Genomic DNA, 27,559 nt, shown 5'->3' on the forward strand with positions numbered 1-27,559 from the left:
AGCACTTGGCAATATTTGTGTCAAAGAGGGAAATAACAGCACTCTGCAGGTGCAAACCATGAAGAGTTCAAGATTTTTTTTCCCCAAGACCATAAAAGATGTAGAAAGATGAGGACGTTGTGGCAGAGGTGCCGATAGCACTAGTGCTCTCCCCCTCCCCTTTAGGTCACCCTTTAAGTCTCTCTCTCTCCTTTTAACATTCCCTTCCTCTCTTCTGATCCCTTTTCGTCCCTTTATAATTGTCAAGATGAAAATGTGTCTAGTCCTTTGTATTTTGGAGACACTTCAATCATAAATATTAGAACTCTCAGCATGGATCACAGTGATCTGCATCTCCTGTGCCCTATTGCAATAATGCTCGAATGATATTGACTCTCAAATTTTGTCACCTTCCCTACTAGAATTGTATATCAAAGATTTTTCCTGTTCTACTGTGTTGAATCTGTACAAATGTTTTTGAATAGTTGAGGTTGTCCAGAAGTTTCCAATTATGTACAGTCAGAAACTTCCAAGAAGAAGCATAAACATTTTACTCAAATTTTATTTGGTCTACTGTTGAAAGTAATGAAAGAAAATTTGCCCAATATATTTTAAAACAATAAGTTATTTGAAGGTAGTTTGGTAAAGAAGGTCACTATGTAATTATTATTCTAAGAGGATTTCCTATCTAGGAAACACACTAGGGAGCATAATTACTCAGAATTTTAAAAAGGTAAAGCAGTTATTGTTTTATGAAAAGTTGATTGGATTTCTGAATTTATGATCATTAATTTCTATTGATTCTTTAGAAGTTAATGTGCATCTCCTTATTCAAGCACTTTTGGTCTTATAAAAAACGTTGGAAACTTCATAGTGTAAGATAGAAAAGGTGATGCTCTGTAAGCATGCCAACAAATTATCAGCTATAGTTGGTGTATGACAGGAGATCCAAGTATGAAATGAATAGTATTTAACTTTTTTTTTTTAAGGGAATTGATTTTGAACTCAATGTTGGTGTAACCAGGTTTCATTGGTTAAAAAAAAAAACAAAACAAACAAACAAACAAACAAACAAAAAAAAAACAGGATGCAAGCTGTACTTTTTCTTGTTGCCATTTGTTGTGTAATAAAGCCGTTTCTCTGCTCAGTGTGTTACATACCAGCCTACTACATTTAACAGGTACTGTGAGGCTATGACATTTGAGGAAGATTCATCAATATTGATTGGCATTAAAAAGCGTTTATTGTAAATAATATTGGAGGGGAAAATTGATGACATGATGACATGTAAAGGCTTGTGTGCCAGGAAAGGCAGATTGAAAGACCAATGGCTTGTAGCAGCATTTGCATTGATTTGAGAGAATTTACAATCTCTTCTGGCAGCTTGTGAGGTGTTCACTGTTCAATTTTCTACCTATTGTAGTTTCATGTTTATCTTACTGTTCTATTATACTGGGTTTAGAGGTGCTAGAATGGCAACATGTTAGAAGAGATGCTTTTTTTTCTGTTATGAAGTGGTATCTACTATTCAGTGAACGGTGTCACCTTGGGTTGATGACCCATATCTGATCTATGAGGTTTGTCCCCCAGCAAATCACTATCCCAGTGGCTTCAGCTGAGACTTAGCAGATGTAGATGTAGCTTCTCAAATGGCGGATTTAAAATAATTGATAACAAATGTCATGCAAGGTTTTCTGAATTCCTTTTAGTAACATAGCGATGAGAATTGATTTTTTTTAAATGCTTTGGTTTTGTATTTGATTACATTCCATCAGATATCGTAATTGATGAGGAGGTCATCTCTGGAATAGGTGCTTAGCTCAAGAACGGTTCAGTAATTCACGGTCTGGTTTTGGTATTGTATTCTCCATGGGGAAGAGCGAAGTGTTACTTTGAAATTTCCTTGGTTATTGCACTTGAGCTTGCCATAATATCATGCTTTTCTGAAGTAGATATGATGTAAGAACTTAGCTATTCCCCCTGCATTATCAGTTCGTCTTGTTACTCTCTGTAGAGTGGCTACCTTGTAGCCTTATTTGGTAAAAGCTTTGTTTCTACTGTTCCTGCAATAATTATCATTTCTGGACTGTCAGGCTTTATTGTTTTATGCTCTTTTTGCTGCCAGATGAAATATTTTTTTTCTTTTAACAGACACTGGCAGACACTTGAAAAGTTCAGAATTCTTGGATAACTTGGTTTAAAGATTAGCTTTGAAATTCTCTGCAACAGTAATCGAGCAAGTTGGTCAGCCTGTCAGAGCTGCTCTTGCATTCTCTTTCAGGATCAAGACATCAGAGTTTTTATTCACTGCTTTAGCTGGTAATTTGAAATATAATCTGTATAATGACAGCCATACTTGGAATATTTATTCATGCAGCAGCATTGTAACAGCTGTAGCAAAGTGTAGCCAAGTATTTATCCTCAGACACTGGACCAAGTAGGTAAAATAGAAAGACAGACAGATAATGGTGGAACTATTTTGTGAATTGTTTACATCCTCTGCCTTATAAAAGATGCTATAAAAAAAAGGTATTTCCCAGTTTGCAGAGCCAAAGCAAAACATCTGCAAGTTGATTCTGGGAGGAACCACTTATGAGCATCAATTTAACAGGTATTAATTTTTCCAACCTCTGTTTGTTCTACAGTGTAAACTTGAGCAGACAAGAGAATGAATTCATTTACTTACATTCCAGGTAGTGTAGTGCAGGCTTGCCGAATCTGAACCACTAGTAGACTTTTAAGTTCTAGTCTGTAATGCAAAAGTTCCATTGCAGTTTGGTCAGTGGGTTTTAAGGCAATTTTTGGCCACCTGTGCTCAAATTACAAAGAGAAATGCTATCTCAAGGGCTTTGTTGTTGTTGATAACCACATCTGCTCAGAAGGAATGCTTTATTTCCCCCATATATTTATCAGTACTTGTCATCAACAAATAGCTCTGATATCTACCATACAGTTTACAGCATCTGTGAGCTCTTTCTTCATAATCTTAAACTAATTACTCAAATTTGATGTCTTCCCCTCTGATTCTAACAGAAGCCAGACGCTAATTTAAAGAAAATATATTGTTCAGCCAGATGATTCTAATGAGGTTGAACTTAGACAAGCCTGCTAGCAACCCGTTTCCACTCCCTTGCTCACCTTCAGGACTTCAGGCCATCACTGTGAAGCACAAGGCCATCTGCTTTCAAAGCACTCACCAAACTGTATATTATAGAGAACACAGTTTTTTGGATGTGCAGTCATAGGAAAAACCACAAATGGAAATGGTACAAAATCCACACCTGCAGCCATTCAAAAACACATGGAGTATGTTTCCCTCAAAGTTAAAGCAAAACAGAACACAAAGTTAAAACGCATAATGCTTTATTTTACTGTATATGGTTTTAATTTATAGGGATTAGTTTATGTACATCTGACTTGAAGTACTGTAAAAAGAGAACTAAGAGTGCATTTATTTGAATGATTACATTGTTGCATATCCAAATAAACACACTACCTTGTACAGCTATAATTTTGTTATTGCTAAACCAAATGTCTTTGCACATACCTCACTGAAGATCAAGTATATGCCAACTCTGGCTTAAAAAAAAAAGAAGTTCCCTGTGAATTATGCAAGCAGAGAAGAGTCTGACAGACTTCTCTCCTGGTAAAAATGTGCTGTGTATTGTGGGTGGTTTCTTGTTTTTAATCAGGTGGGTTTGTATTTAATGTGTCCTTTTGGATATGACACCATCAGAAGGAAACAAGCAGTTATCACTGCTCTTTAGTGATCACAGTCCTTCTCCATTCAGCCTCTTTCCACCATCTTTTGTGTTTGTTCTCCTCCAGATAATTCCCCTGTCTCTGCTCAGCGTAGTATAATTTACACCTACCCATTGCTACCTATAATTAGCTCTTAGGTTTGAGTAGCACTCTGCAACTGAGAGGCCTGGTTTGTAGCACAGACGCGCAGAGAGTTCTTCATCTCTCTTTGGGAACATGAAATACATCTTCACTGCGCACACGTTTAAATTCCTTGAGATTGGTATCTGTCTAAAAAAGTCTGAACTGTGCAAAGGGAACTGGGAACTTTCAGGCAGGCATTTAAAAATGTGAATCAAATAGAAGTCCATGGGAATTTCCAACTTGTTTTAAGTAAATCTCTTATGGAGTCTTAAGGTCAGGTCAATGAATAGAATGAAAATGGGTGTTTGCTTCTCACACAGGAAGGGGTTTGAGCTTCACGAAGCCCAGTCACAGAGAACATTCTCATCTGTATCTTATTCAGCCAAATATTTTGTTAATATGTCACGTTGATTATATTTTAGTTTAACTTAAAGATGATAAGCTGAACTATGAATTTAAATTTGTATTTGACATTATTCAGATACTTCAAGTTCAGGGAAACATGCAGCAACTTTTCATTTCATAATTCAGGAATTTAGGTTCTCCAACTCCTCCCTGAGAGGGATTATCTCTGTCCATAGATTGAATAGGGCAGTGGCCTCCAAACTTTTTTTTCTTTTTTGTTCTGATAGGCGTGTGCCATCAAAACTGTTGAGCATGCTTCCCCAATATACATTCTTTTTATTTATAATTTACATGCCTGTGCTACTGTACTAATATATTATGTGCATTATAAAGCACACAGAAATGGAAATTAAGAAAGTGATAAGATTTTAAAAACAGTGTTAGTTTTATCTTTATTGATGGTAGGGAAAAAGAACATTTTCTTCCAGCACCTCCATGCATTGTCTTCTATACCTTGTGGGGTTTGTGCACCCCAGTCTGGAAACCACTGGTGCAAGGAACCAAACGAGACCAGCTCTATAACACAGCTCTGGTGTTAGTCTCCTGCAGTCAGTATGCGTCCATTGTGTCTGTTTTACTTATTGGTGATTATATTAAATTCAGCCTGTTATGTCAGATGTTATATATCTAGGTGCTGAAACACCATTTTTCTATATAATTAGAAGATACTTGGGTCCAAGAATGCCTGTTGTGGCAGTTGGGGCAGAGGGATTTTTCGTACTTGCAGGCATTTTAGTGCACTCTGGATCCTTACAGTAGTGGCATGAAGTTTGGTGAGGGGGCTGCATACAGCTCAGGAGATTGAGGTGCACGTTTCATTCCTTGGGACTGTAAGTGACCAGTCAGTGCTGACTGTATTCAGGATTGTGCAGTTTGTGCAGTAATTTATACAACTCTTACATGTGGTTAAAAGAACCACAATGATAAGTGTTGACGGTGAATGGGTCTTAGTCCAACTACTTTCTCTGCAGAGCAACTTTCAGCCTTCCTACTCGTTAGCACTGCCTCTGCTCCTTTTCTCCTTCGGAACTCCAGGATTTGAGTCTCTTGCTTTTCACTGGTCTCCTATGACCTAATTTATTACTCAAGCTCTGAATAATATCCTTCCCAATATTCTCATATTGTGTCACCTCCTCAAGGTCAACTCCCTAGAAAACTTTCCAATTTTTTGTGATGTAGACAGTGCCAGAAAATCTTAGATAGTTTATGTTTTTTTAACTAGTCCAGGAAGGTCTGGATTATGAGCTATTATTTTATGTTAATGGGTATCCACTTGAAAGAGCCTATTCCTACTTTTTTCTTCTTATAAACTTTTTCACACAAAAATGAGCACTATGGTAATGTTACGGTAATTGGAGAGCAGTCTCCTGACATTAGAAATATGTTTATTTGCTTTTTAATGACTGCATTTTGTGTGGCTTTTCTTTTTTCTGTTCAAAACTTAAAGTTGTCTTGTGGTGTGGGGTGCAGTAGATCAGTGCTCCTAGACCTTTGGATTAAGGTTGGGGGTTCACCCCACTCACCAAGCTGTATGGAGTCGGGACACTGGGTCAGGACACACCTGTATGGCAGATTGTCCCACCGGTGACCTGAATAGCCTTCTGGTTGAGCCTCTCTTCACAGACCAGAGTGGGAAATCTCAGGTATAAACACGCCTTACTTAGTTGGCTCAAAAAGGCACAGAAGGTCAAATGGGATGGATCTCAGCTTACATATCTATTGCTCAGTTGCCAGAAATTGTAATGAAGCCGACATCCCTGGCTAGTGTCAGCTCTACTACTTCTGTGGTCTTCGGAGCCGTTGCATAACAGAGGTGTGGCCACATAGCTTAAATGCTTCTCAGGACATTTTTCCATTCTGTCTGATAGTATCCAAGTAGCTTGATGTCTAAGAGTAGCTCCATTCTCTGCCTTGCGCTACTGTCTGTTACTTTTTTTTTTCTCCGAAAGTACAGTACATCTTTTAGAAACAGCCTAATATTCTATTATCAGAGCAGAGGATCCATTCAGTGACATCAACAGGTTGTACCAGTGCAGAAGCACTAACAGCTTAGTGCCATTATGGTGCAGTAACTCATTAATCTTGTAGTGCTTCAAAGTGGCTATGGATGCTCAGCTGGCACTAGAAGGGAAGAATGCATGCTGGTAGGATCCCTGTAGCAATGAAGATGCCTGTTAGATATCTGTCCTGTTGAAATCTTGCTCAGTTTATTGAAAACAGGTGTATTTAGATTAACTAATACACGTTATATTATTCATGCTCAGGCACACATACACTCTACAGACTAGCAAGAGCCTTAAAAGTACGGGGAACATAGGAACCATTAGTTCTCATCAGACACAGAGTATGCTAGTTTCAGTATTCTCTTTGACAATGGTAATTTATTCTGGACTGCTTAAAATGATACCCATGAAATCTTTATATTGCAACATACCATTTTGCAATATATATATATACACATCTGTATTCTGCAGGAAAGTTTTAAGAATTATGGTTTTAAACCATGTTGCTAACTTGCTATGTTTTCAAGCCTGGCTTCACTAGAGATTTTAGTTCAGTTGCATGTCTTGAACAAAAAAGGAAAATTCATACCAGTATATTGTAGAAATCTGAAGAAATGACTAGAGTACCTCGTCTGTATCTGTTGGCATCTTTATCAAAGGTCTGATACTGGCCATTTGCAATGCATTAATTCCCGATAAACAGCAACTCATGTTTTTTCCTTAGTACCCAGATTCTAGGCATAATGTCTTTGTCATATTCAACATATCAGCATCAGTGCTAATAAAATCAATAGATTCTACAAATGTAATCAGGATAGGAGTAAGTTATCCCTTAACACTCTATCCACTTCCCTCCAAAAATAGTGTCTGAGTCATCTCAGATGTTGAAAATATTGGAAGCAGATTTAGCAAAGAGTGACTGTGAGCATCATGCATGTTAGTGAGCCAGAATCCTCCTGTCAATTATTTCTCAAGTACCATTTTTGCTATGCCCTTTTCATGTTTGGTAACCAGAACTTTAGGCCATTTTCCATGACAGAGCATGCCTTTAGTTTTTCTGATAGCATTTGAATAATCTAATACTATTTTCAGTCCATCCTATTTCTTCCACACTGTGATAGCATTGTGGGGAGCTGTTGGTCAGATGGTGCTCATTTCAGTCACCTGCACACAGGCCCCTGATGAGATTTGACATGCCTCAGGGTAGCAGACTCCTCATCCCATAATCTTGGAGGTGATACAGGTCCTATGAGAGAGTCAACTTTTGGACCCACATCGAGGGATGGTTGAACACCTGGGCGCACAACTGTTGCCTCTTGGTTTGCTTTGCGTATATATCTTCACCAAGTCACTAACATCCAGCTTTTCTGCATGAGTTTTTCATAGTACTTGGTTTAAAACTGTGGAAGACCTGTCAGTCGTACAGTGAAATTATATTGTGTGTTAGTTTTAGGTTTCTTCATGATGATGATGCTCACTCAACATATGTTTATTTCTCTAAAATGTTTTGCTGCCTTGTCCTTCATGATCTACAACTCCCTCCTCAGTTTTCAGTGACAGGATCTCCTGACAATGTAGTCTCCATTGAAGAATGACAGATAGTCCACTACTGTTATGCTTGTTATGCTTTTATAATGAAAAATGGACACACAGTGGGACTCAGCTTATAGACTTAGACGGCCTAAATGTCAGCATCCACATGTGAGGTGCATGATGAAACTTTCATTACCATCAATGGAGGTTTGGGGGCCGTTGTCAGAGAGTTTGTAAGACAGCTGGGCCAAGCATGCTCTGTGGGAGCAGCCTCTCTGGAATTCATGAGATTGTTCATATCAGTAAGCAATCCCACAAAATAGTAGAAAGAACTAAGGCAACACCTAATGGACTCTGATCCTTGAATAGGATCTCAATGCTTTTCATTTCCAATAACGATAGTGTCCCTCCCCTTTTTTCATACATAGAAACTTCTGGTATATACCTAATTTGTTACACATACTGCACCTTGTTTAAAGTGAGTTGACACAACCACTAAGTGATGCTAATTGTTAGACAGCCATTCAGCAGCTCACAGAAAGCTCAATTACTCCTGGAGATAATGATCATCCCAGAAGCTGAGCCTGCACTTCCCAACTGAGAAAATGGATTTTAAATGGAGAGTTTGCTGTTGGGAGATAGAAATGCATAAAATGCCTGAAGATATAGGTAAATCTGATTTTGTGAAATTTTCTTCCACTTGCTTTCCTTGGTAATTGCCATGCAGTGCTGCATTAAGTAGCATCATAGATATTCCTCTAATAAGGCTTTAATACACTGCATGATTTATTAAATCTTAATGCTGATAGTGGTACATGGAGGTGTTTGGAAAGATATAGGAAAGTACAATTTAATTTAAAGAAATGTTTCTTATTTAAATATTTCTTATTTTTTTTCTGTATATTTTAAATATATTATTGTGGATCTGTAGTAGAATTTAAAAGATCCAACCATTATAGTTCTTGGTTGTGGAACTAAGTTTTCATTGCAAGGAAAATGGAGGTTTGTCTGTGAAAGAATGTAGAAAGTTTATTTTGTAGAATGGTATGACTGCAGCCTGAAAATTGTCATGTCTGCAACAGCGACATACATGTAGTGTATCTGTAAGGTTTTTCTTCACCAATGTAAACGCTCAGCAGTTTTAAAATCTCTAGCCAAAGGCATCATGGCAGCTATTGAGCTTCCTTACTGCAATGTCTTTTTTTTTTTTTTTTTTTTTAAGTATGTGCAATGTGGCATTTCATGGAGTAGAGAGAATGACAGAAAGAGAAGGCTGTTTGGGAGCTTGTTTATTTTATCTGTTGAGCAGACAAATCCTTCCAAAGCAAGAGCAATTCCCCAGGATCCTTGGCAGCATAATATTTTAAAATCTAAAATCATGCCTGTCCAGGCGTCTTAAGCAACTACTACTTGTTATTAGCCACTCACAGCTCTATCAACTTCACGAGACTAGACTGAAGCTAAGCACAGTGCTTTGAATTCAACCCTCAAAGATTCTGGGGTGTTTTGGAGGCAGCCTGCTGCTTTGGTCTTCCTAACAGGAAGGAATTTGGTTGCAGCTGGTTTAGAGGGAAGTAAAGACAGTTGTCCTTATTGAGTATGATTCATTTTTTCTCAAGATTTCCCTATTAGTCAAGTATATCCTTTGAATCTAATGTTTGCTTACGTCTTTAATGTTAACAATCTTGAAATGTCATGTGTACTTAGCAATAAACCAATGAAAAGACCCTGCTAATTAGCTTAGCATTAATATTATTTTGTGTGAGGGGGGCATGTTAATAGTACGGGAATGGATATCATTCCTGAGCTATGTCATCATTAATAGTGCAAATGTAAGATAATAATTTTACGTGCTGAAAATAACATTTATATACAGAAAAGATTGGTTTGGGAAATGCTGAACTTCAGGACTGTTCTTTGTGGCTAACTTGATTTTCTTTGAGAGACTCTTTTTTCTGAACATGCCTGATCCAGACAGGAATAACACCACAAAGCTTGTTTATTTTGGCAATAATTTGGTTTCCTTGTCTGGATAAACTGCAGTACTTAAGACCCTATTCCCAACTGGTGCTGTGTTAGTTTCTGAAACATCCCTTTGTGATAATAGTTGAAAGATAAAAGACTGATCTACAGAGGCTGTAAATAGATTAATTCTTAAAAAGTCAGTGATCAAATTAATTCACGATAGCTGAGAACCCATCTTAATGGCTGCCTATTTTTGCTTATGCAGATAAGTTTGAAGTAGGTTGCTGTTTTTTGTTTTTCCATCCAGTGTTGCAGATCTTAACTTTCTTTCCAGAAGAAGCTTCTGAAGTGCCTTCAGTAGTACATTCAGCTTTTTAGGTCAATTTCTGTTCTTGCATTGCAGCATTCAGAGTAAAAAATTATTTGATAAGGTTCTTATTAGAATTTTCACACATCTGTTATAATAAGCAATATGAAGATGACAGGATAAGGGAGCACATTCAATATAGTTTCTCTATCGTTATCTGGCCAAGTCTGGCGTAAAGGAACATGCTATCTTGTAACATTCCTCTTGTAAACATTTTTAGTTGATTTATTTCTCTCTCAGTAAATGTAAATGTTAAAATGCAGCAGTCACTTCAGTGAGTGCATGTAGCTTCTTGTACAAAGATTAAAAATTGATGGGATTTTACATGTGGAGGAACACGTGTAACAAATTTGAATGTAGTTTGTTGACAATAATTATAACTACACAAGTTCAGAATAAGGAGGAAAAAAGTCCTGGGAGTATATAAACTAGATTTTGGTGTTCTTATTCACAAATGGTATCCAGGAAGTCTGATTAAAAAAAAAAAAAAAAAAAAAAAAAAACAGATTGTGATATAAAGAAACTTACTTCAGCAGGGACATTCTTGGAATTAAGCCCTCTACCTACACTACTTTATTTTCTATCAGTCCTCCTAGTTTACAATTAGTCATTGTAAACATCTTGCATGTTCAAAGCGATGCCATTTCAGGGGAATCTACATTTGTGTAAGCTTATATCTAATTAAACTACTAATGAGCTAATTCGAGTTATTCACTACAGAGATTTCTATGTGACAACTCTCATTATATTTCTTTTACTTAACTGAGGAAGCCTGCACTGTCATACTACCCACATTTCATGCACTGATATTCCAGGAACATTCTGATTTTGAAATATGCTTTCAAAAAAGCATAACTGCATGTTATTATGCAAATTATAGTATATTAATCTACTTTATCCTTAGGTCATTGAATACAGTCTTGTTTATAAACAACAAAGGGAAACAGAGGAGACCCTCAAAAACAGTTTTCATTGCCTTGTCATTGCTTGAATAATAGTGATTTCATTAAAAAGTCCTGTGACAGGGAGAATTCACCCCTCACATGACACTCATTTGTCACTTATCCTGACTCCTCTCTCAGCAGTTGCAGAAGAGTTGGGGCTCAACCCACCCATCACCAATTCTACAGGTTTGCTTATGTCCAGCACCAAATCTGGTGCTGGCGTCACTATTTCAGTGAATTGTGGTGGTGCTTTACTAGGGATTTCTGGGGGGGGTAAAGAGGCTATTCATGTGAGCAGGACATCAATTCCCCTTTTCTCAATGATGAGCGGGAAAGAGTGTTTTTCACCTGCTGCTGGATCCCCAGCCATCAGTGCTTCTTTTGTGTTGTTTTTTTTTTTTTAGTTTCTGCACTTAGGTCTGGAGTGATTGCACAGAACTTTATATAAGACATCAGCATCTGGACTTTTTCCTAAGCACCGTGTTGCAAGAATATAATTTTATATGGTAGTGCTTCCCTTCAGTGAATATAATGACTTCTTTCCTATAAAAACTTGCTTGGAAGATCTGTGTACTAGTTCTTTTACTTTTTGTATGCTTAGTTAACATCAGGGAAGAAAGATGCATGAACTGCTGTGAGATGTGTAGTGTAATGTTGGATAGCTTTGTAGTACTCAGACAAAATTAATCTACTAATTCATGGAAATACTGTGACCTAATGAGCAGTATTAAAGTTCTCCTTGGAGAGCCTGTTGATGTAATTGAATAGTGCTTACACTTAAACAGTTGATAGCGTGTAAGTAGAAAAGGCAGAGTTGAGAGGGAAAGTGAGAGAGAGACTTGCGTGTTCCCTGAAATGCATATGAAAAGGAATTTGGAAAGCTAGATGAGGAACATTTCAAAAGTTATCTTCATTTTATTCAACACTTTGGTTACAGCAAGGGAGTTGTCATACATCCTTAGGGTTCGTTTGGGTAAGTATGGGCTATTTTCTAAGGATTAGGAGGATTTAGGTCCTTGGAATTTGTTTTGTTACACATTATTTTGATTAAACAAAAACATTCAGACTTGATTAAATTAGTTTATTTGGAGCTGTTCAAGGTCGTCTGAGTATCCTGAAAACAAATTAAGTGATGTAATTACAGTTGCAAATGGAGTATCAGTGGTTTCATAGTTTCTTTGTTCATGATTCGAGGCCCTGTTCTTGTGTTTCCAATCCATAGCCATGGCAACTTTATCAGGATTCGTGTTGCAAAGTTTCTCCTTTTTCTCTGCATCCAGCCTTTCAGAGGCTCTATATGGGGCATCTCAAAATGGCACCACACCAAACTCTGCCAAATGTGGGTAATCAAGGCCTTGGGATACCAGAAAAATCAAAGCTTGTTATTATCAATTAATTGCTCAAGAATGAGGAGAAAACTTAAAATGTTTGTAGCTCCTTAAACCAGTCTCCATATCTCTAGAGGGTGGGTGTTCATTTGTATAAACAAACTGTTAAATTTGTTCATTCGAAAGTTGGCAGATCCTTAATACACAGTTGATAGATTTGGCTTACAAGTGTTCACTTGTGTAAAGTGAAGAATCTGTTACCTTTCATAGGTCCATTAATGCTTATTGTTTTGTTTGTAAGATACCCACATGCGAACTGAAATTTCTTCTTGTCTTGTGCATCTCCATGTTTTTGATCAGGCTTCAGGCTGCTATTTCACACCATTATGGATGTTGTTACCACACATACACACTTCAGAGGAGAAGAGGAGCAACCCAATGAAAATCTGGCTCCAATGGGCCTTCTGTCTGAGTGCCAGTTGTTAACATATGTGCAAGACCAGCATATTCTAATGGTTTCTCCCAGCACCTGGCCTGTGTTTTGCTGAGAATGTCCTCTATGCCTGCTGGCAGTGTTGACCTGTTCTGTTTAAGTTCTTTAAGCTCAATGACTAAAAGCAAAATTTTTTTTCAGAAGTTGAGCTGTTCAAACATCCATTGGCTTTGAATCCAGTTCCTGTCTTAAGTGGTCCTTTCCCCAAGGCTCTTTGCTCTTTGTTGACCTGTGATTCCCAGAGCCTTGTCAAAGAAAAGTAGCATTTTCTCTCTCTGCCTTTTCGGAGGCTTACTCCCTTGTATCTTCCTACTCGGTATGTTTAGCACAACCCTTTGCTTTGAAGCAAAGCTTTTGGTGCCACTTTGGGAGAGGAGCACTTGGTCAGGGAGGGGTACCCAGCTGCACTGCCTTCCAAAAACCAACTGCTTTACAGGAATGGGAGCTCAGAAGAAAAAAAAAAAAATGGTTTTGGTGGAAATACTGAGTACATTTGTATTATTTAAAGGCTGTATTCCATGTTACCTTGTTGCCTCAGGGCTAGGAAGAGAGGGAAGAAAGTTGGTGGGTTAGGCTTTTTAAAGGCTTCCTCAGTGAGACCCTTTCTGTTTGCCTCTTTTTTTTTTACCATACTTCTTTCAAATGCCAAATTGCTATCATCAGGATGCTACTTGACACTGTTTCATTGTGCAATGTTACTTTTGCAGGAAATCCAATAGCTTTCCCTGTTTGCTTTCAGCCTTGCTCAGACAGATTTTTACAAGCAGCTGAAGGTCTTTGTGCATTGTCACCAACGTGGTAAACCTGCTCATTTGTGGCAGTTCAGGGAGAAATGATGTGTGAGTGAGAGAGAGATCTTGATTTCATTACTGGCAGGATCAAACACCTTTCTTTTTGCCCTGAAGTAATGGCTGTTCTGCAAGGCCATCTTTCATAAGCCTGGATCAACAACAGCCTTCTCCTAGAGAGGATGGTCTTCTCAAGGTGACTAGGCCTCTCACTGCCAATTTGCAGTGCTGCAGCTTGAAGTACTTTTCGTTGGTTTATATGAAATGAAAATATGAGATAAGATGATAAAAATATTAAGCGTGCATTTGCAGAATAGAACGGAAAAATATTTTTGGTTGTTTACACTTGCATGCCAACCTATCTGGCAATGAGGCATGCACGTCCCACATCTTGTCAGGGCAACCTGATGGTGCTCTGCTCCGAGCCAGTCTGGCCACTGCGTTTCTGTAGCAATTCTCCTGGGCCAAGTGAATTACACAGCTGGGTTGGAGCTCCATGGGCTGCTTTGTCTTCTTGCGACACTTAACACAGATTCTTTTTCCAATGCTGACATTTAACCATGTTAATAATGGCCATAGGCTGTGGCTGTGCAGAGACTGCACCACTTGGACTGTACTCCAAGCTCTAGGTTCCTAATTACCTTGCATTATCTCATTTTTATTGGAACTCAATATAAACTAAGCAATACCAATTCAGCAAATTGTCAGAATTACTGCAAAGTCTAGATTTTTAAAAAATATATAGTTTTATAACCAAAATCTTATCTTTAAACTGAGAACTGGTGAATAGATACTTTGTTATTTTTCTGAAAACAATGACCATAGTTTGTCTTTAATAGATGTTGCAGTGTTTTTTCTGTTGCTTTTATATCATTTAATTCTTGAAAACATTGACAGCTTAGCTAGATTGTATTTGCTTATAAAGTCCCCCATCATATTTTTAGATTGTACCGAACCATGCCTATTACTATTTGTATACGAGTTAAGAAATATTTTTCATTTAATGTTGATAATTTTAATGTTTCATCTGATAATTTATATTGCTGTAAATGTGCAAGTAGTGACTAGCACAGAAGCAATAACCCTTCTCTTTATATTGGAGTTAAAGTATCTCTGAAATCACTTGAGTATAATTTTATTTTTACAGTTTTTGTAGGAATGTATTTCCTGTCTTCCTGAGGTGGTCCAAGATTTACAGAAATGGGAGGATGACTAAGTAGGAATACCTGTACAAAAGCGTGAATAAGAGGCCCAGCCAGGCACAGCATTCATTTAGTGTCTTGTAACAGCATAACGAAATAAAATAGCTGGGATCTCTAAGAGAAGAATGTACTTGCTGTGTTTGTCATGGAGAGAAGATGTGAACCAGGCAGAGGTCACAAGGAGGGGAAGGGAAGTGGTTCTACCACAAGGCAATCAAAAGCGTGTGTCAGAGGGATAGTTGTTCCTCAGATGTCAGAAGAATAAAGGGCTCCGGCCCTTTTCCTTTCTTCCTCAACTGCTGTGTCAAATGTAGTTGGATAATATTAACTGTAATTACAGCTGAAGTAATTAACTAGATTTTTCTTTCTGTTTTCATTTCAGTTATTTGCCACCTTCCATGCATGAATGGAGGCCAGTGCAGTTCTAGAGATAAATGCCAGTGCCCTCCTAATTACACTGGTAAACTTTGTCAGATCCCTGTGCAGACTGCCAATACTCCAAAACTGTATCATCACCCACAACAGGTGAACAAAGCTGTAGGATCTCAAATTATCCACTCGACTCATACTTTACCACTGACAATGTCTGGACAACAAGGTGTAAAAGGTAACTTTTTTCTTGACTTTTTTTTTCATTCGGAATTGAGGTTATTTACTTTTCAATGTAGTAAAATTTAAATCTAATGTAAAACTAAATATGTAATCTATGTTTATATTTGTTATATCATTTGTTACAGTCCTTAAGTTAATTTTGTCGTCAGCTTTTCATGTAGGATGGCCATGATATGATTCAATTAAATAGAACAGTCTTTCCATGTAATGTAACAGTATCATAGAAAAAAAAAAAAAAAGAGATTTTCCTACTGCTACATAAATGCTGTGAAGAAGTGTAGATGAAATGTTTTCCTCAGCCATGTTGTAGCCATGTTATAGTGTTAGTCCCTAAAGATGCCTAAAATTTTACCAACTTAAAAAAAAAAAAGAAAAAAAGAAAAAAAGAAAAAAAGTGGGGGTTGGAAAGGGAGAATAAGATAATATAGTTGTCTAAACAGTTAGCAGAGCAGAAATTTATTTTTGTGGCTATTTGATTCCAGTTCAAATTATTTTAGACAAAATGGTGGACCATAAAAATATTCTTTACCCAGCAAAAACAGTCCTCTCTAATAGCCACGAAGGGCCTTACTTCTTCTGTGTCTTTTCCTTGTACATTTACCTGCAATAGAACTTAATTAGCAGAACTTAATTAATCTTCTCCCCTCAAGTATTCAACTGAGTTGCGTGTTTTAAGGGCATTTTGTGCTTGCATGAAAAAGGGGTTTGAGGCTCATAAGCAGAAGTACACATTAAGTGACCAGAGGTTCTCAATCTATATAGTCAGACTTAAAACTGCAACTGTATTTAAAAACAGAAGTATATGAAAAAACATTTCCTCCCTTTTTATCTGCCAAATCCTGAATTCAAAGTTCAGTGAAGGGAGTGGTGGTTTTAGATGGTTGAGATGCTGGCAAGTGTTATAGGGGCAAACTCAGGACTTGGCAGGTATATAAAGGTGAAGGAATGAAATCTGAAGCTTTTTCTGTGTTCCAGAGAAAGATGATGGATCTGAAAAAGACAATAAAACTTACTATATATCCAAAAATAACCCAGTAGAGTTTGAGTTTTGGAACTTTGAATGGGATTCTTTTTACAAAGTACGACCACAAATATTAATGTCACACCAGCCAATTTGGACACCCATGTTTATATAGCAGTCTTTACAATCCTATAATGTCTTTCTTTCCTATGTGAAGTTTTCATTTTCTTGTTTTCAAGAAATCAGACTCTGTGTTCTTTCAGCCTTCCCTCTAACCCCCAAATTTGGGTGTTGTCTGTATTTTTGTCACTTTGAGGCAATTTATCCAAATTCTAATGTGCAAAAAAGAAGCATCTTAAAGGTACCTGGGATCTCTTTTTTGACGTGTTTTATTACTAATTTTTCTTATGTGTTTTTCTTTCAATTACTTTAGTGAAGTTCCCTCCTAACATAGTGAATATCCATGTGAAACATCCCCCTGAAGCCTCAGTTCAGATACATCAAGTTTCAAGAATTGACAGCGCATCAACAGGACAAAAACCGAAAGTACCTCAGCCAGGACATCCACAGGTCTCTTACCAAGGTCTTCCATATCAGAAGACCCAGAAAGGACATACTGCTTACACAAATCAACAACCCATTCCTCATGTGTTTCCTGTTTCAGTTAAAACTCAGCTTGGACGTTGCTTCCAGGAGACTATTGGAACACAGGTAAGAAATGTTGGCTTAGATTTTTCAGACAGGTACCTTTAAAGCAATATTATGAAAGATTGAAATAATTTTTCACCAATCATAGGGAAAAGATGTATTTGACATTCTTTTCCAAAGAAATTTTTTTTTTGAGAATGGATTTTAGAATATTTTAGCAAGTAATATCCTGCAGAGCCTTCTTTTTCTTAAAGCTAATCTCTTCATTTTCTGTAAACTTGTATCTCTGACGTTTTTATTTCAAGTATTCTAGCTATAATTTCTCTGTTTATAAGCTATTTCTCCAAATAAAAACACGACTCATGTTGTAGCTTCATCTCCTGATCAAACTACTAAGGTTACACCATCTTCCACAGCTTGGACTGTCCTTTTCTTTAATGAACATCTTTGCTTGTGTTTTTCAAAAGCCATGGGGATTTCAAGGAGTTGAAGTTTTCTCCAAAATTCCTATTCAACAACTTTGTATGTTTGACCGTATTGTAGGCTAATGGTTTGAATCCATTGAAATGTGACTACTGAATGGGGTAGAAAAATTGTGAAAGCTAACTGAGGGTTTGCTAAAGCATTAAAACCTTAGTTCATTTTAAAATAGTGTGTTCTCACCAGTGTCTTATATATGACTATTTAAAATTGTATATTCTTTCAGCTCTTGAAAACACTTTAAGTAATACAGCATTATCTTTTTTCCATATTTTCATATTTATGTAGATATACAGAGAGGGAAAATATGTATATGAATAGATTGCAAAAAAGTTAGTCAGACCCTATCATCTATTACTTTACCACCTTGCCAAAATGGAATTTTTCAGACTGAATTACATTCAATGTGTTCCTCAGTCTGAAATTTGTGGGGAGATTTCAGAAAAATCACTCATCTGTTTTGAGGGATGATACTAGAGAATGAATATGTTGTTTTACTCAGGAAAAAAAAAAGTGACTAACGTTGAATATTTGTATTATCTATATGATGTTAAGCAGAAGCTTAAATTCATCAGGAAGGTCAGTTAGCTTTTGGTCTTTCAAGTAGCGTGCACATAAAGTTGGCCAATTAACAAACATCTAAAAATATATCTATTTCCGATATAGTCTGCAGGAAATTGTTAGACATTGGCAGCTAAATTCTCTGATTGTCATAGCATTCGTACTAGTGACAAAATTAAACCTAGTTTCAGAAGCCATTTTTGTGGAATTAAAAATCCCAAAACCTACTGATGCAATACCATCATGTGATTTTTTAAAATAATTAATTCTGAAAAATGCTATGAAATTTAAACAACATCACACTCCCCCACCCCCCAATTTTATTTTTTTAATTTAACTTTAAAATTTTTAAATTTAAAAAATCACAGTTAAGCTAGCAAATGGAGCATTAAAGGCTATTATTCGTTAATTGTTGAATGCTTGATTTGGAATCCACAGTGTTAATTTATACTGATAAGATCTTCATGCTTGTCTGTTTCAGGAATAGTAAAAACTTTAACATTTTCTTTGGGAACCTGATTCTGGCAAGTGTTGAAGCATATGTTTAACTGCAAGTTTATGGGTTTTACTTAAAGAAGCTGTGCCTGTGTCAAACACACTTTCTGTTTCCTACGAGTGAGAGCTCTAACAAACATGGCATTATCACGTGGAATCTTAAAATGCTGGAAATAATTTATCATACTTAGTGGTTTATTATTTTTTATTCATACTTGTATTTGTGCTCATATATAGAGGAAGACAAAATTCCTTCCTCAGAATGTTAGACTTGGCAATGAGTGCTTCATCTTTTATTTCTTACTTATTACAGTGGATAAATTTAATGTCTGTTCTTTCTGCCACATGCTTGAGTGGGATATTTCAAATGTTGTATCCCAAACAATCAGTGTGCTATGCTTGCCCCTCACATTACACTGGTTTTAAAACTGAAGCCTAATCTGCAATCACTAGAAGACAGTAATGTTCTCCCTTTTTAAAGGGAGAGGAAAGGGGAGATATGTTTGTATTCATGTGTGATTCAGAATCCTACTAAAATACTTAGTATCCAATTTTTGTAATGTTTTTTTTTTTTTACAGTATTGCTGAAAAACTATGCCTTTGCAGTGCTCTCAAGAAGGAGTAGTGCCTCCTAGATTAGAATAATGTATTCAATTAAAAACAAACAAAAAACTTCATCCATTCAGCATTAGTTTTGGAGAAAAGCTTAGTAAGGTTTTTTAGAGGCCTTTGGTATTTAATTTAATAGTTCCATGTAGAGTTAGAGTTGTAGGGTGGCATTTGTAGAGCTTTTATTAAGACCTTCCCATCAATGTAGATTCAAGTGACTCATTCACCTTTCAAATTTGGAACTGAAATATGTTTTTCCTACAGTCAGGCAATGAATATTGTTTATTTGCATATTGTAAATATACCTTGAGCTGAGAAAGACACCTATTTTTCTTTAATCCTTATATAGATCTGTTCTAAAATAATTTGGTTTTCTGGTTTTTTGATATTTGCTTTGCTAAATATGAGCGTTCTCTAATTTGTTCAGACAAGCTGCTGAACTGTGCTTTCCTTATTAGCGGCAATGTGTTGCAAGTTGTTTCTGGAGTTTAGGCTGGATAATTTTGGTATCCTTACTGTTTTCAACAATCATCAGTGTTTATACATTTTTTTGCAGGGTGGGTTGTGTATTTGGCTTCAGTAATGTTATATTAAATATCCTGGGACCAGAGGTGACTTTACTGTCTATAGAACAGAATGATGGAAGGATGTGTGTGTGGCCTCGTGTAGGCAAATCAACCAAGTTAATAAAGACTTGGCGGAACTTGATGTTTTTATCCTGTGTTTTTAGCCTGGACAGAACGTATCAGAATCTTTACTACTTGTGTGTACGTGTGTGTGTGTAACCTCTATCATTTTATGTTTCTCTACTTCGATTTATTTCTATTACTCTGTGTTCTCTCCATCTCTTTCCTTGAATTTCTTTAAAATCAGATCATTTGTTTCTAATTGCTTTGTCTTTTTTTTTTTTTTTTTTTTTTTCTCACAACCTTCTGTGGAATATTTGCAGTCTCCCAACGCATTCTTCCTCACCCCACCTTAGTTAAATTCCTTTAATTTGTCTTATTCAAAAACAGTAGTCCTGCGAAAACAGTAGGGTAGTTGCTATACTCAAATCCCAGGACAGCCAGGGCGTGTTTCTGCAGTTTAGTCAGTGCATACTGTTCAGTTTAGCAGCTGGAGCCATCCTCAACCAAAGCTTGGAGGACATTATGCTACAGACAGTTGAAGAGCCCGGTCATATTCTCAAGCCTCAGTTCACTCCAAATTCAGAATACAGAAATTCTTCTAGGCCTCTTGTTTGCTCACTTGTATTATAAGTGACTAATAACCAAAGGCAATTACCATGAAAAAAGGATACTAAAAGATAAGTGAAAATATGGTAGTCTCAAAACTGAGAGGACAGAGGAAGAGAGTGAGTAAGAGGGGCTAGAGGAATGATACTTCCTATTTTAAGTAGGATAGATAAATGAACATCTATGTTTTCATAAATACAAATACACACATGCATACGTTGCTTGATTGTGACTGTTTTCTGGAGTGTCCTCAGCATTGGGAAATATACTGGAAAGAGGAGCTATAGAAGTAGTATTAATATTACAATTAAAAAAAAAAAATGTAGGAAGAAAAAATAATGTTCTGGATGGCTCTTTTTCTACTCAAGTAAATTCACTTATCCTGGCTGCCTCTCTTCCCTGATTGGCACACTTAACAAGTATTTACCCTCTGGGAGATGCTACAGTGATTGCTGCAGGATTGCTTGCCATGTTACGTGATAGCTTACTATGATACGTCGCATACAAAAGTAGTGCTTCATCAAATACTTTCCTAATATCAAGAAGATTTTTACAGAGTGTATCACGAACTGGTGGTTAAGCTGCAGACCAGAAACCAAGTGTTGTCTTAGAAATATAGGGAGCAAACTTTTTATACAAAACAAGATACGGTTTTTGTAACTGATGTTGGGAAAATAGAGACCTGAAGTCAGAAAACACATACAGTGGGAGCAGTAAGACAAAAATCCTGCTTCAGGTACAGAGCAATAGATTTGTAGACACCACTATATGCTACAGTGCCTTCCAAAGCTAGACATTGAGTCTAGCTTTTTTGAAAGGTCCTCTACAGCCATGTTATGTCTGTGTTTCTGAAATCCAAGGAGTTGGTTGTCTTAGAGCACTGATTCTATGAGTCCTGTTTAAAAGCAAGCAAATAAGGACAATTCATTTTTTTCTTTTCAATTCCTCCTCTTCAGCTGCTTTTCATTGTAATTCTAATAAAAATGCCTTTATTATGACACAGAGTATCTTGTTATTTCCCAAAATACTTTTACAGTGTCAGTGGTGCACCTAGTAATGATTATGGTTTAATCCCAAGTCCTGTTAAATTTACTTTTTTATTACCTTGCATTTAAATTGAGAAAAGAATGCAGATGCCTACTATCTGGCAAAATTCATATGAAGGGAATTAAACACCAGGGTTTTCTCAAAGTTGTTTGTTTTTTCCTCCCCCTCAGAACTGGTTTGATCTCTCTTTTGCATAACTGTAAAGACCAAGGCATTTTTTGCAAAGCATCAAGGAATTGGTGAAGCTCTTTAATTTTTTCTCTCTTTAGCAGGTATTTTTTAAAAATCAGTTTTACTGAAGGAGACTTCTGGTGATCTCAGCATCTATAACTTAAAGACAAAATCAGAAACACTTCTTATTTTAAGGAGAAACAGATTTGAAGTTGCTTACCTGTCTGGAGGCAACATAGACCACATGTCTGGAAGAGATGCTGGCTAGGAAGAAGTGTTTGCCTGTGCTTGTTCATTCCTTTTTACTGTCTCTCAGTTGTGCTGGTGCAACTGCTCAGAGTGAGTGGTTTGCTCTCTGAAATGGTCACTGTTGTAAGTTCAGTTAAAAGTGCTCTCTTCTGACCCACTTATCGGAGGTTTCTTTAATTTCAGACCAGTTCCACACCACCATGTTCAGGGGATGGTATGGTCACTAGTCAGTTGTTTGCTGAGTGATGTTTTGTGTTTCCCTTGCAAAGGGCTTTGAGAGGTGGTGTACAAAAGCTCTACGCTTGTTACAGCTCCATTGAGAAGGAAGCTTGGGTTGGAGTTGTGCTGGTATTGTGATGTGTGAGACCCCCTCCTCTCTGCTGTTAAACGTGATAGAAAATGAAATAAACCAAGTGATAGATGGCAGTCAGCAAAGTTCAGAAATTGTCGGTTGTATCATGATAAAGATTCTGACTGCAAATCATTAGGCATTTACTTATCTTGATTCACACAAGGACATATATTGACTGTGTACTTAAATTACAGAAAATACATAAAATGTTTAGGAACTGGGCTTAGATCACTGCTGATTTATTTTTTTTTTCACAATAGGGAATATAAAACAAAGGCATTAAACTCTTGGAGTTAGAAATCAGAGCAGCAAAGTGTGTTGATAGCTCTTAATGCATAACCTAATCTATCTGTCCTACTGTATGTAATATGATCATAGTGTCTGTAGTCTGGAGGTGATGACAATAGTAATATGCCAACTGAAGTTACTCCTTGAACCATAGAGATATCCCTGATGAACTTCAGATTGAATAAAACAATTCGTATGGAGTTAAATTTATTTATTTTTTTGACAGCTCTATGAAATGAACTTCCATATTCATATTCCTAATGCAAGAACAATGATACAAGTAAAATTCTGTGCTTCATACTGGTCCTTTTCTCTTAGAGCACTTCTAAAGAACCTTTTTTTCTTTAAAATAGTCTTAAAAATACCATCTCATAAAATAAAATAACTGTCTGGAATTCCTTGAAGCTCATGGTTTGGCTTCTGAAGTTTTTAAACAAATAGACTGTCAGAAATCAGTGTGGATTCATTTACAGGATTAATGTTTCATTCACAATAGATTCTTTGCAAAATCAATACCCTGAAATATCAGAAGATTAAAGATGTATCAGATACCAAAAACACCAAACATTGTTTTAATTACTCAAATAAAAGAAAGCTGGGTAATTTTTGCTTGCCTATGAAGAATGTTCTACTTAAGCCAAAACAAATTCTTTACCAGTTCTTTTAGAAAGTCTGGAAGTATTTAAGTTTCTCTCCTCTGGTTATGAGACAATGCCTGTTAGTGCGCCAGTGTTGCAGTGGATAATGCTCTTCATTTGTAACAACCTGTCAGTCAGCCCTGGTCACTGAGCTAATTAAGTGTGTTTGTTAATTGTTTCACTAATAGGGTTTATTAAGTTTGAGGTTTCCTGCCCTGTTTGTGGTGCCTATAGGGGAAAGAAAAAAGAAGGAACAATCCAAGGTCTGTGCCTGTTGAATAGTTTACAGAAAGTTAAACAGTGTATCCATTCACTTCTGCTATTGTGGTATGTGAAACGCAGCCTTTTGAGCTGAATCCCAGAGTCATTAACTATTAACTCAGGCAAAGCACCTATCGATTTCAGTCATAGTTAATCATGTGACGCTCCTTTCTTTATGCCTGTATTGTGGTTTTAACTAATAGCTTGTGACAGGGATTTGTAGATGGGTCACGCAGGAGTGGGGGTCCCAGGAAACCTTCTGGTCCCTCAGCCAGAGTCCTCTGCGGTTGCCCTGAGACTAATTGCCAGGCTGGGCTCTCTGCTGCACTTCAACGGGGAGCTGAATACATTCCTCCTACTGCCTTAGCAGAGGGATTTTGAGGATATAATCCTTCCTTTTCCCTGGCATCGGAAAACCTTAAATCCTGGTGGCCTTGCCCAACTCAAGGGCTGTTAGCACTGTGGAGATGGGACAGAGGCTGGACAGAAGGAACGAAGAGGTGATGTGGCTTGGGATGGCCTTTGTGCACCAGCACAGGGTCAGCCAAAATTTCAGTCTACCAGTGGGAATATTCAGTACTTCCTCCAGTTATATAAAATATTGGCATAGAAGCCCAGGCACGCATGGGGAAAATATGTGGACTCAAAACAATACTTTCAGTGTCTGTGAGTGCTTTACCCAGGAAGAACTTAGTTTTATAGCAGTACCATGTGTGCCTCACAGTGCTGCTACTGCTGAGCCACTTCCAGCACAGTTCAGCTCTTTTATAGCAATCCTTCATCGCTTCTTTGCCTCCTGGACCAATCAGAATCAGCTCAAAATTGAGATGATTTCTTGTGACAGATGTATCATTCATGAAAATCTGTTTTCTCTCTGTGAGGAGTTTTCCAGAAGCCCTCAGGAATACCAGCTGGATTAGTTTGAAATGTGTGTGGATGATGGATAGAAAATTGTAAACCTAAGCTTAGAAAATGGCATCATCTTCATGCATAGTGCAAGCTGTGTGCAAGTGTTTAGCTTCACTGCTTATTTTAAGCTCATGCTTATGTGTTGGAGTTGTGTTGAATAGTGAGACAAACTAAAAATAGCTATGGATTCCCCCAAGTGACTTTTCCAGTCACTTGTGACTCAGAGACTGGAACAGACTGTCTGAAGAACTAATGAGTTCTTCTTGGAGGTAGGAAGTGGATAAGACTTGTGAAGAGGAAAGAAATTACCTAAAAGTTTTTGAGACCTGTAGAAACAGAGCTTCGATTCATTGATGCTTAGGGGCTGAGAATGGGAGGAGCACCTTAAGAAATTGTAGCTGGCTAGGAAACAGCTTGTGCAGTGCCACGAGTGTTGGAAATATCTGAAGCATTATTAGATGTACCAGAGAAATCAGGGTTTATTAGCCATAGAAGAACTCTATTTCTGCTTGGCTTAGGACTTTGCAGAGCAGTCATTTTTTCTGATGCATAGCTCCAAAATTACACAGATCTTACACCACGAGGAGCCCCATGTGGCAGTTGCTTTTCCTTGCTGGCCAGTTTCTACAATGATCTGGACACTAACCAAATTATCATTGATTCTTCAAGCCTTAATTCACCATAGAGGCAGTGGGAGCAGCAGCTTTAATCATTGCCAGTTTTTACTAACAGGACTACAAACCACAGTTGCCAGATGACTCAGAATTTGGCATCCTTATTTTTGCTCATGGTTTTTATATGGAAATTTGAAAAAGTTATGACCACAGAGATCATGATTTTCAGTAGAGTGCAAATGCTGTAGCACCACACCTAAACTCAAAGTGGGCTTTAGGCCATCTTCCTCCTCCTTTCTTTTTTACTTTTCTATTTTTTTAAAGCTTTGCTTTATTCTCCTTTTAATTTCCTACTATTAAATGACACCTCTTCTAGGAAGATGCATGAAAAAAAAAAAAAAAGGCTAGTTAATGATGGCATGTTGGCTCTCAGTTAGTAGAGTCTTGCCTCTACACATGCACGCTGCTGCGATGTGTCCTTGAGGCCTGTGACCTTGTGAGGAGCACTGGGTGTTAGTTATGTGCCTTGCTGCCCAAATGCTCAGTTTCTGAGATCATAAGGGGAGGTGCAGCATCAGCTTTGATTCCTCCCACTTCTTTTCAGAGCGAGAAGAGTTGTAGAACTGAGGTACAAGGCGGGGAGAGAGAGTTGAATGGAAAACAGTTTAGCTGACCCTCACAAACCACCACAGTATATGACTTTAGTCAGTGGCCTCCCCTTTGGAGAAGTGGTACCAGTTCTAGAAAAGTAGTTGAGCAGCTGCAATGATAAAATAAAATAGTCCTCCTTAGAGCATGCTCACTTGAGATGCAGGTTGAGAAACCAATGTTTTGTAAAGACGTAACGTGAATTCTGTAAGTTTTTTGAGTAGCCAACTGAAGGAGACATTATGAATACTGAGCTGAAAGATTTGGGGATTCTTGGAATTGCAGCAAGATGTAGCATAGTTCACTGTACTTCATCTAGCTAGAGTTAGTTGAAAAATCTAGTTCCTGTAAACAGCTCGTGTGCTGCAGCATACTGAAGGTGAGCAGAATTCCCTGGTCTTGCACCTTGCCTGCTTTTGCACTAGATTGAGAGTTGCTTCTGAAAACAGAGCAGAGTGCAACTGAATGATCAGGAATGGTCAGTCGTGTGCTAATCCTGCCAGTGCCCACATCAGTGGAGAGCAAGACAGCTTAAAAGATGTGTTCAGCCAGTGCAGGCCTGGGCTTGCATCTAAAAGGTGGGCCTTGCTTAGATTCTTTACTGTTTGAACATGGCCAACTACAGTCCAGGGCAGGACTGTTTCTGACCCATTGGAACATGGGAAAATTGGACACAAGACCCTGTGCAGATGGTAGTATGGAAAGAGACTCCTCAAGTTACACAATAAATGAGTAGTGACTTCTAACCTGTTTGGGTGCTCTGTCCTCTATACTGTCCATGTCTCACCCTAAAATGTAGCTCAAGGCACAAGTGGTGCTACCACATATAGGGGTGATGTTCAGAGGCACACGGTAACTTTGCTAAATTGCCCTGGTGCTAAAAGGTCCATTTCATGTCTGAGGCTGGTATTCACTGGGGCACAGGATGCTCCCGGCTGCTTCAAACATGGTGTATTTGACAAATACATGCAGCAAGGGCTAAACCGCTGCAAGTTGCATGTTTGCTTATATGGTGGTGCTTTTGATTTGTTGCCAAGATATTTCAGGGTGCGCCTGGGGAGTATCTTTGAAAAAGGGGCAGAGAAGGTGGCTGGAATGATGCCTTGCCATCCCTCCCCATGGAAAGAGGGGACCTGCTAATGAGTCAGAGTCATGGATAGAGAGAACAGTAGTCACTGTGAGGCCACACAGAGTAACTTTGTACTTTAGAAACATCACTGACCCATGGATGTCAGCACAACCAGAAAAAAATGGTGAAGGTCAGAGGAAGCTGTCAGTGACTGTGTATTCAGCACACATTCCCCTGTGGGGTGACTGGGTTATCAGCATAAGTGAAAGCAACAACAAGGCCACAGCCTGTGCTGTAGGACGAGCCAGCTGAAAGAAAGATAAGCACTTCGTTCAGAGGTTTTTCTATGTGGTCAGGAAGAAAAGTTAGATCAGGGAAGGTCTATTCACTCTGTAGTGAGGATTCACACTTCAGCACATTTGAATTATTTGCTTCAGTGCCTATTTATATCAGTATTTGCTTTGAAAGTGCACCTGTTGTGCCTTTCTCTCATGCTCTGTACACTTCCATTTTATACCTAGTTCACAGGTTAAGATATACTTTATGAATGTCTGCATCACATATAGAGAAATATATTTAAACATTGTTAACCACACAAAATGGAAAAAAAGTGGTAAAAGTCAAAAATGAAAAATTATATGCTTCCAAGTGTTAATATTCTTGTTAACAAAAAGCACAATCAGAATATTCTTAATCATTAAAAAAATATAGGCAGTATCTGCCTCAGACATGGTTGCAAAATCAATTTAAATATTTGCGTGGAATACTCGGAATAACACAGATATCACTAATTTTGGCTTGAGTCACCTTACATGTTCCT

At 37.6% G+C, this 27,559-nt stretch overlaps 1 protein-coding gene across 1 annotated transcript in view; it reads left to right on the forward strand.

Annotated features, from left to right (window-relative positions):
- LTBP1 (latent transforming growth factor beta binding protein 1) overlaps positions 1-27,559 on the forward strand; it is a gene marked incomplete at both ends in the record, with an annotated part of 200,785 nt that overhangs the window by 73,121 nt on the left and 100,105 nt on the right. Inside the window, 2 exons of the mRNA XM_084283576.1 lie at positions 15,275-15,499; positions 16,899-17,176. Coding sequence (XP_084139702.1) covers positions 15,275-15,499; positions 16,899-17,176 — 503 coding nt within the window. The remainder of the gene's footprint in view (positions 1-15,274; positions 15,500-16,898; positions 17,177-27,559) is intronic.

Source organism: Netta rufina (assembly GCF_964035555.1).
Source record: "Netta rufina genome assembly, chromosome: 3".
NCBI classification, from domain to species: Eukaryota; Metazoa; Chordata; class Aves; order Anseriformes; family Anatidae; genus Netta; species Netta rufina.